This window comes from Pelodiscus sinensis, chromosome 1 (genome assembly GCF_049634645.1).
Source record: "Pelodiscus sinensis isolate JC-2024 chromosome 1, ASM4963464v1, whole genome shotgun sequence".
NCBI lineage: Eukaryota > Metazoa > Chordata > Testudines > Trionychidae > Pelodiscus > Pelodiscus sinensis.
Window position 1 is genome coordinate 143,107,426 of NC_134711.1, and position 10,623 is coordinate 143,118,048.

General features: G+C 48.2%; 1 protein-coding gene across 2 annotated transcripts; it reads left to right on the top strand.

The window, feature by feature from the left end:
- Positions 1-3,577: 3,577 nt before the first annotated feature.
- Positions 3,578-7,765, top strand: LOC102461501 (cytochrome c oxidase copper chaperone). 2 transcript variants are annotated; one of them, XM_075905538.1, is made up of 4 exons: positions 3,578-3,730; positions 3,850-3,987; positions 6,674-6,787; positions 7,556-7,765. In XM_075905538.1, exons 2-3 carry the CDS (start codon positions 3,875-3,877, stop codon positions 6,756-6,758), a joined length of 198 nt encoding a protein of 65 aa, XP_075761653.1. In that variant the 5' UTR covers positions 3,578-3,730; positions 3,850-3,874; the 3' UTR covers positions 6,759-6,787; positions 7,556-7,765. The 2 variants fall into 2 exon arrangements, with proteins under 2 accessions (XP_075761653.1, XP_075761646.1); XM_075905531.1 differs by lacking the exon at positions 3,578-3,730 and having other exon boundaries at positions 3,766-3,987.
- The last annotated feature ends 2,858 nt before the right edge of the window (positions 7,766-10,623 follow it).

Genomic DNA, 10,623 nt, shown 5'->3' on the forward strand with positions numbered 1-10,623 from the left:
CCTTCTCACCCCTTCTTTGAGTCCCTGCCCCTGCTCCACACCTTCTCCGAGACCTCACCCTGCTCACTGCATCCCCCTTCTCCCATCCTCACTCACTTTCACCAGGATGAGGTAGGGGGTTGGGGTGCAGGCTCTGCTCTTGGGCCAAGAGGTTTGGCGTGTGGGAGGGGCTCCGGGTTTAGCCCAGGGTGGAGGATTGGGGTTCAGGAGGGGTTTCAGGGTGCAAGCTCTGGGAAAGAGTTTGGGTACAGGGAGACTCATGTCTGGGGCAGGAGGTTGGATGTAGGAGGAGGTTCAGGGCTGGGACAGGGGCTCAGGATGAAGGCTCTGGCTGGGCACCATTTAACAGAGACAGCTTCCGGGTAGTGGAGCAGTGGGGTTCAGACAGGTTTATTCCTGCCCTGGCCCTGCACCACTCTGAAAAGTAGCTGGCATGTACAACAATGGCTCCATAGCACCATGTATTGCCCCTCATCTACAGGCACTGAGCCCACAGCTTCTACTTGCCACGGTTCCCCGTTATTGATCAATGGGAGCTGCTGGAGCAGTGTCTACAGGCAAGGACAGCCTGTGGAGACCCCCTGCTCTGCCTTTCTCAGGGGCTGCAGGGACATGCCAGCCACTTCCAGGAGTAGCAATTACCATAGGGATAATTACTCCAGCCGTGAGAGGTTAGGCATTTTAGAATTCACTCCTCAAATAATTAAATTTAACCATAAGAGAGAAATGAAAATGATTAAATGCACAGACCAGTCAAAATCCCAAAGTAACACACTTTTCAAACAGTAAAAGAAATAACAACCCCCTACACACATACACTATGTCTACACTCGCAGCTTCTTGCGCAAGAACATCTTGCACAAAGGTTCTTGTGCAAGAAAACGTCCACACTGCCATGTGCGAGCTGTGCTTTTGCGCAAGAGTGCCCATGGCAGTGTAGACGCTCTCTTGCGCAAGAAAACTCTGATGGCCATTCTAGCCATAGGGCTTTCTTGCGCAAGAAATCCCTGCCACGCATCCACACTGCCCTCTTGTGCAAGAGCTCCTGTTTCAGAAAAAGGTGATATAAAGAATGGGCCCTGAGTTTTAGGGTAGTGGTGGCTGCACTAGCTTCATATCACCTGAGGAATCCTCCATGCCAGGGTAACACCCAACCCAGCAACTGTTTTAGAGCAGCTTTCAGTCCTCTCTGTATCAAAGAGCCATGAGCTTAACATCTGCAGCATGGTCCAAACTGCTCTTTTGAATCTTCTTTATCTAGTAGTGAATGATATATAGAATCTTTTAAAGTAGGTGTGATGGCCAGCACTTGGTAACTAAAGGGTTAAACCTAGGTTACTAAGGCTGTTGTTGGCAGGGAGCCAGAAGAACCAATGTGATACAGAGCTGAAATTTAAATTGTAAATATATACCTGCAGCCGTTTCTCTCTATGTGAATTTTAAGCCAGGAATTGGGAGAAAGAGAATGATTTAAACCAGGCAGGACTACCATGCCTCCAAGGAACTCATGCCATAGAGGTGAACTGGATCATGAAGGGATCGTGAGTAAATAAGGAGAAAATGTATATTTAGTCATAATCTGGGAATGTTCCTTTGTTTTGGTTGTTTGGTTAAACTTCTCTGTGTGAATCCACGCCTTCCCTCCCTCACTCACCATATTTAAGCTACAGCCCAGAGATACCATTTTTCTCTGTGTTTTAATCTGTTCTTTCCTCAGTTGCTCTGTAGCACCTAGCAAACAAGTATGCTTTATCAAGTATCTTTTTTCTTTTGTTAATAAAATCACTTTTAAGGTGATGATTTGATTCTTGTGTCCTGGAGGTCTCTTATGTGTGCCTGCCTAGCCTGAGAGTTCCCTATCAGAGACACAGTTTGTTTACTGTGGGGTTTGTTGTTGTTTCTTTTTCAAGCTCACTTGGGGTATCCCTTGGGAAGAATTTCAAGTGTTTTTTTCTGTTTTTTTTAGGGATTAAATCACTTGATGGTAACAGCTACCTCCCAAAGTCAGTGAATTTGTGACACTGGGGAGTTTTTATAAGAAGAGTCTATAGAAATAAGGTATTTAATGTCTCTTGCAGGCCCCCGCCTTCTGCATTCAGAGTGCCAGAGTGGGGAACATCTCTGACACTAGGCAAAAGAAATGTCTTTAGGCATTTCATTCCTAGTTCCACCTGTGTTGTATCTACATATGTATGGCAAACACAGATTCTGGTGACCAGATATACTAGTGGGCTGGGCCCCATTTTTGCTATGCTTACCAACCCCCCTCTAAGCAGCCAGAGAGCCTGTTAATCTCGCACTGACTATTTAGAAAAGCGGTTTAGAAAAAAACTGTTAATTGGTCTATTGCTCACATACTACATGTTACAGATGGATCTACAGACAGATCTCAGTTTTGCAGTTGGTACTGGTGGAAGCACAGGTAAGCATGACACTAAGACTCCACTTTTAAGTAGGTTGATGACATCATTCTGTTGCATAGCAGAAAAAACTTTTGTATATTTAGATAACTGGTTCATCTTTTAGCCAGTCCTCCCCAGCCATCTAGACTCACAATACAGAAGCGTAAAGACCCGATAAATTTGATTGCACCCACAAAGTAACAGACAAGCAGGAATATTAGGTTGTGGTCCTTGGCACTGGATAGTTGAATCTGCTCTATGGATTGTTGGCAAAACGAGTAAGAATTTCCTCACGCCGCTTTCAGGTCAGGATAAGATTAAAAGATCTGCATTCTAAGGAACTGCATTAACACCAACCAAGATCTTAATCACTTGCACTGTGAGTGGGACACCCTGATCCATTCAACCTGATAAAAGGGAGAAGCTGGGGGCCTGGGGAAGAGGATCAAACTTTTTTCTTCTCCTTGGTAGAAGCATGGGGAGCTAAGGAAAATGCTTTTGCCCCACCTAATCATTGCGGTAGCAACTAAGGATTGGTTATCTAGTCCTCATCCTTGGCATTTCCCATGAGCTTTGGGGTGGAATAAGAAGTAAATCCCTCAAGAAAGAATGGGCTTGCTTTGAGCCAGGGTGCTGTGAGAGGAAGGGCACTAAGAAAGGGGATCTCCTCTGTGATGCGTTACATAGGCAGGGGCAGCCCATCCATATAGGTGAACTAGGCGGTCGCTTAGGGTGCCAAGTTAAATGGGGCGCCAAATGGTGGTGCAGTATCATCCAGGGGTTTGGAGGTGGGGGTGCCGATTGCATGGTTCGCCTAGGGCGCCAGTTGCTGGCAGCTAGTCTAGGGCTGCCCCCATACATAGGATATTCGCCTGTAAAGGTTTTTGGAGGGGAACTCGCTGTCCCGTTGCAGATTTGGCTCCAAAGTGCCTGTGGGGCAGACACTGCTAGTGCTGGGGGGCGGGAGTTGCAAGGCCATGTGAGCCGGGGGCGCCACCCGCAGTGCGACCCGCCGCTGCTCGCGCCCCAGGGCGGCCGCGCTAACGAACACGGGGAAGCGCCTCTCCTCGGGGCCAGCAGCCCCGCCCCGCGGCTCCCGCCGGCAACAGGCACGGGGCGGGGCTAGAAGAGGGAAGCCGGCAATAGGGGGGAGGGGCGGCAGGAGTCGGGCAATGGCGGGGGGGGGGGGAGGGGCGCGTGGCTCGGTAGAAGAACTCCATTTCCCGGCGTTGCCCCGAGCGGGGCGCGCAGGCGCAGTCAGGTCTTGCCGCTCGCAGCCCCGGCCCTGGAGGGCGCGTGCGCATTTGGCGATCCGTGCGCGAGCCCCGGTAGGACCATGCGAGGGTTGCGCATGTGGGAAAGGGAGGGGTGGGGGGGTTTGTGCCGAGACCCCCCCCCCTCGGGTGGGGGCAGCCGGGCGGCTCTGACCAGCCCCTTGTGTCCGCAGGGAGCCTGGGCCGCTGCCGCCGGAAATGTCGAGCCTGGCGTCCGCCAGCTGCGAGCCCCCGGGCCCGGCGCCGCCGGAGAAGAAGCCGCTGAAGCCCTGCTGCGCCTGCCCCGACACCAAGAAGGCGCGAGATGCCTGGTGAGCGGGGCGGGGCGGGCGCCGCCATTTCCCCTCCCCCGCCGCGGCGCTTCGCTCTGCCCCCGGCCCCGACCGCACCGGGCTGCTCGGCCGCCTTCGCTGCAGCCCGGGAGCGACGCAGCTGGGCCCGGCTCGGCGGGAAGTGCCGGCCCGGGGCGGTGTCAGCGGGGGCCCCTTTCGGGTTGTGCCTCAGCGGGGCGCGAGGCTTCCCCTGGGGCCACACGCGCACCGACCCATCCAGGCCCGCCTGGGTTTAAAGTGTCGCCCCAGTCCCGAGCTGGTTCCCGGTGGACAGATGACCCCTCCCCCCCTCAAAATCCCCCCGAGCACTGGCTCTTGCCTCCCTTGCTCGCAGCAAGGCGGGGGGGGGGGGAGCAGGTGGCTTTGCAGATCCAGCACCTGGCTCCCCACATGTACTGGCTTCCGCCTGCCCCTCTAGCTATCCGTGCTGCTGCCTCTCTATCAGAGGCAGCAGGGGGGAGGGGAAGCAGGCAGCTCAGAGAGCTGACTTAAAAGCTGTCGCCGCATGGGCACCACTTCTGTCCTCTGCTCCGGCTTTGCAACCTCTGATAGAAGGCAGCAAAAGGGGGGGGGGAATGCTTCTAGTCAGTAGGATTAACCGATAAGAGCAGGCTGTTTGTCAATGTGCAGTTAACTACACGATTAACTTCCAAGTGAAAATGCTGTAGTGCAGTAGGTTCATGTTCCATGCAAAGCTTGCAGGTCACATGGTGCTGACTGCTCCTTTGGGGCTGGGACTGTATGCAAGTTAGTGAATCAGCAAGTGCACAGTGGCTCTTAAGTAATGAATTGCTATCTACAATTACAAAATGTAAACCCCACAGTAGGCATGGGAATTATTTAGGGTGATACATATTCATATACATTACTTGACTTTTTGTCTTATCTCTCTGTGTACAAAAAACCCTTTCCTGTGGGACAACAGAGTGATGTCATCACATCACTTTGCATCCCATAGCCCCTCCCTCTGCCACCTTGCTTCTTTCCTCCCTCCCTGGTACTCCAGTGGGCCGGAGCTAGGGGCCACATGCCCTCCCCCCTCGTGGGGGCCGCTAGCCCCATCACACACACACACTCTGCTGAGACTCCACATACCCCCTTGGTCGAGACCCTGCACTCCCAGCCTACTCCTGTCGCCGCCCCCCTGGCCAGACACTTACCCCCAGCCTGCTCTTGCATCCTCTCCCTGGCCACACACCTATTCCCAGAAAGAAGGGGTTGGTGAGGGTAGCAAGCAGGGGGCACAGCCCCCTAGTGTAGTTAAAAATTAAAATAGTACAGTGAAGGCTAAACATCAGACTAACTTCCTGAGTGTGGGGCATGGCAGGCCATGAAATACTTCCTCAAAGGAAAGGTCAGATACTCTTTTACATTGGACACTTTAAAACTAGGCTATTTTACACAACCAATAACTATCTAATGGTGTTAACTTCTACTAGATATCCTTCATGGTAAATTCTTAGGATTTGAAAAAGCACTTATGTAGATAATAAGAGAATCCAGTGTTAACGTTAGATAGGATAAAAAGTTTACCTTCAGCAGAACTTATATATTATTCTGCAGTATACTTTATGTGCTATTTTGTGCTCTGAATCCCGTTTTCTAAGCCTAACACTGTCTGATATAACATAAGCAATACTAACTTTTCTCAGGATCATGAGTGGGAGAGCAGTTGTGGGAAATACTCTTTACCTCTCTGTGGGAAAATGGTAGTGTTGGGATATCAAAGCAAGCTCTGTAACAGTGCAAGCTTCCTGTCTTACACTTGTCACTTCTTAGCACTTTATGGGCCTAATTAAAGTCACATAGCAAAGGTTAAGATTTTTGTCACAGTTATTTTTAGTAAAAGTTACAGACAGTTCCTGGGCAATAAACAAATTCATGAGAGGGACTGACTGCCCAGGGGATGGTGGTGGGAGAGTTGGTAGGCTTGACAACCCTGGCCACTGCAATGGGAGAAGGACCCGCTCCAACTCCAGCCCCATCCATTGGAGGGGGAAGGAGGGGAGAGCACCAGCTCTAGCCACTGCCAGGGTGAGGGGAAGGAGGTGCAGCTCTGGCAGTAACCACCATTAGTGTCAAGTGAGTTTTCAGCAATGCAGCAAAAATAAAATGGTTAATGAGTGTGCTTGTAATGTTAACATTGCCCGTCTCCTTGTACTGACCAGATTCTCTGACCACAGAGCCTAGCTGGCAGCCATTTTACTACGGGCTGCCTCCCTTCCACTTGAAAAGACTGGCAGCCATCTTAACTGAGGGTAGCCAGTGGTGTCACTCTCATGGGGAAGGATGGAAGACAGTCTGTGTCTTTACTATGTGCTATCTTTCTGTGTGCAGTAACTCTATGAGGATAATCTCTTTGAAGTATATCAGTTAATTCTCCCTGGTGTAAACTATACAGCAAATTTGAAATTACTGCCATTTTGAATTGTATTTATTTTACATATTTTAAAACAGGCAGGGAAAGTCAAACAACAAACCATCTGAGTTTAAGGACAGCCTTAAATTAAATCAGATTATTTCAGATTTTAGTCTCTGCTTACTATAAAGTCTGTTGCAAATGGATACTTTTTGTGGACCTTCACGTGTAAGAGTCCATTGGCCTTACAAATCTGAGTATTACGTGGTTTTGCTAGCTAACCATGGAAATCTTTTTGCATTACAGCATCATTGAGAAAGGGGAGGAGCACTGCGGGCCTCTTATTGAGGCTCACAAGGAGTGCATGAGAGCGTTGGGGTTTAAAGTATGAGTGAGATGAGCAGCGGGGCTGCATGCATGGTGAGTACAGATCATGGGACCATATTCCTTACTAGCTCTCTGACTCTGCACTGGTCCAAGAATTCAGTAGGTGTCACTAGTAGGCCTGGACTACCTGCACCGCACCTCCATACATGTGAAATGCAGGTATCTGCTGATGTCATCAGTGGCTCAAGAATAACTCTTGCTGGCCTCTTAGAGAGTTTGCAGTGGTGAAAGGACTGCTGGGGTCTAGGTAATTCTATACTGACAATGCACAATCCAGCCTTTATGTGCAGTTGCCCTGTAATAGATTTGATTTGGGGGAGGCTAGTTAGAGAGGGTATACAATGATTAAAAACAATAGTGTCTTTAAATATGGGGAAAAAAACAACAAATGGTCTGGTAACACTTCAAAGAGTAACAAAACATGTAGATGGTATCATGAGCTTTCGTGGGCACAGCCCACTTCTTCAGATGACCAGGGGGAAGGTAGAGAAAGATGCTACCAGACCATTTTTTTTTTTTCTATAACAGACTAACTCGGCTACCCCCTGAAGCTCCTTTAAATATGGAGTTCAGCTTTCCTTTTTTCATCTTTTAGTGTTTCACCTTCATTACAAAGACACCATATTGTGTTCTTAGAGTTGCTACAAAAGAGAAACTTTGGAAGTAATTGTCACTAGTATAGTCTTCAAATTGCTTCACACAGTGATTTTTATGATTGGAAGCTATTTAATTGTTGATGACGATATCCAGTAGAAATCTTCTTTTGTTTGAAGTGTTCTTTTTCTTTCTCTTTTTTTCTAGGTGATATGCTGTTTGGTGGCTGGGTTCTCAGGTGGCTAATGAATATTAAGTTATTTCTGCATATTATTTCAAAGAACAAACTTATGTGGAATCTATTTATAAAGAATTTCTAACAAACAATATGTATACTGCCTCTGTGGCACCTCCATTATCTGATTTTCATTGGCTGATAGAGATCTATTTTCCTCTTAATAAAGGACTTCAAATGCCGATTCCCCTTTCATTTCTAAAGCAAAGACATCCTCGCTTTCTAACCCAAACCATTTTCTGTCAAATGTTGGGCAGCAGTTGGATAATGACTCTCCTCATTTCCTTCTCCTAGCCACATTGGAATGGGAACCATGATAGTGGCAATCATTTAAAATATTGTGGTTTCTAGCAGGGTTTCCCCTCTACTGCCATGGATGGGGATCATTTATTACTAGCATTATTTCTTATTGTGGACAAAAGCAAAGATATTTTAAGCTTGTAGCTGCTGTCTGTTGTTCAGGGATAACCAGTATCGCAGATAAGTCAGAGTGCGTGCTCCTGTAAGCCTGCTGTTCTTTACAAGACATTTTCTCTAGAGTTGAAATGGGTGTTGCAGCTCCTAATACAGTAAATTTACGATAATCTGGCACCTTTAGGACCCAGGGGGTGCCGGATTATCAGATATGCCGGACTATCGGAAGGGGGGGGGGCTATGAAGGGTCGAGGGTGGTGTGAGGGGGATGCCTCCCCAGACCCCTCATAGCCCCCCCCCCTTCCGATAGTCCGGCTCTGCCCCAGGCATCCCCGATTCAGCCGCTGCTGGTCAGTAGCACCGCCCCTTGGCGCTTTGAGATCAATCCTGCAGCACCCCAGTTGCTCTTAGGGATGCCTGGGGCAGAGCAGCTGGGGTGCTGCCGGGTTGATCTCAAAGCGCCAAGGGGCAGCACTACTGGACCAACCCGGCAGCACCCCCAGCTGCTCTGCCCCAGGCGTCCCCAAGTCATCCGCTGCTGAAACTGACTAGCGGCTGACTCTGGGAAGCCCGGGGCAGAGCAGCTCTTCCTCAGGCTTCCTGGAGTCAGCCGCTGGTCAGTTTCAGTAGCGGCTGTATCGGGGACAGCTGTGGTGTTGCCGGGTTGGTCCCGCAGCGTTGAGGGGCAGCGCTACGGGACCTACCGGCAGCACTCCAGCTGCACTGCCCCCGACTTCCCCGATTCAGCCGCTACTGTAACTGACCAAAGGCTGAATCGGGGAAGCCGGGTGCAGAGCAGCTCCAATGGTCCAGCTGCCCGGAGCACTTCCGGGTTCCTGATGGAGTGCCGGACCATCAGATGCCAGACCAATGGAGTTTTACTGTATTGTGCTGTCCACTTCTTCTGAGACAGTTTTATAATCATTGTACTAGGAACTTGTTCCACATCAAGTTGGGGAGTCTTCAGTCAGCCCTTTTTTTTTTTTTTTTTAAGTAAAGTTTCTACTCCTTATGGATGTTCAGATACACTCTCAGTTAACTGATACAGTGCTGCCTTTGTCCTGAGTCTTCACCCAGTTTCACCATATCTATGGGCATGGGCTTTCCCAAGCCTGCTGCAAAGTGAAATTAGCGAGACATTTGTCACTTCCTCTGGTGTTGTTCAAAACTCTTTGGGTGGCACAAAGACAAATTTAATTTTGACTGCTGCTTGTGAAAGCTGTGAGCTGAGTCTATTCATAGGTAAGGAACCTTAAAAATGGAAGCTGGGGAGTGGATTGAGAAGCAGACCTCCCTTCACTAACCTATGGATTGAGGGTGAGAACTTGTTCTTTACAGCCTCCCTGGAGTCAGGCCTTTGCCTTTTGTCAGATGCCTTCTATTCAGAGGCTGACACAAAAGATGGAACCTCATTCAGTCATCAGAAACAACACACTGGAAGTAATCCCAATGCATTCCTACTTCACAGAAACTTAGTGGTTTGTCTCTTGTGTTAGCCTATGTTTTGTAGATTTTGTTTTCAAGAAGAAAGCCTATAATCTTTTAAATTTTGTATCTATAGCTGTCTCTACCAAAGGATCTAGAAGTACTTTAAATATGTTAATTTAACCTTTTCCTGCTGTCAGGAAGGTAGATAATACCTTCACTCTGTTGAGGGGGAAACAGACCCAAAAGAGCAACTACTTGCTCAGGGTCATAGTGAATTAGTAGCAAACAAACATTAGAACTTGGATTCCCTGTGCATATTCCTGCCCTTTTTACAGGTTTATCCTTTCCTTCTTAATGAAAATCAAGTAACAGTAAAAAAGGAATATGAGTTATTTCCTAGGTTCCACTTCTCCCTAACCACTGCAGATAACAGATAACTCCCAGTGAAGACAATAGTTGCTTACATCAGGGAGGAAGTGGAGTAGGGGAGGGAAAGAGCAACTCTTTGTTTGCTAGAAACCTACTTCTGTCTAACTTTCTATTGTCCTTTTAACAGAGTGATCAAAGTGGTTTTCAGGTCACTCTTACCATGTGTATGTGCCAGTCTTAATTTATACTTAGAGCCCTGTGTGGATACACATTTTGTATCCATACCTGCATCCTTGTCTGCAAAAATGAGCTATGGATGCAAAGTGGGCATCTGAATGTAGAGGACTCTACTTATTCTATTTTTTCATCCAACAGTAAATATCAAAGGTAACTCTGGTTCTGCTACTGCTTACTTTTGACCCTGAGTGTTCCACATGGAGCCAGTCTTTCCAGAGACAAAATCATCCAGAAATGGCAATTATGATTTACACTGTCCATCTCCTTTTTAAAAGGTATCTTCAAGTTTCACTCTAGCCCTTTCTGGTACAGTGTGTGTTAATCCATAATACAGCATTAATATAGGAGCTGCTCATGTTCCTTTAAGTGACTAGTGCCAATGGGAATGGTATGAGAAGCATGACTGCTGTAAATTTGTCCTGAAACATAACCACCCTTGTAATCCTATCTTGCACAAAGGCCTATTCCAATTGGCTTATACAAGCTGACTTCATATCTCCTCCTTTGCATCACTTTTCTGAGCTCAAAGGGTGCATCTGGCTGTGAAAAGTGACCACGTCCTGACACTTGTGAGAATTCTCGTGCATTGGGT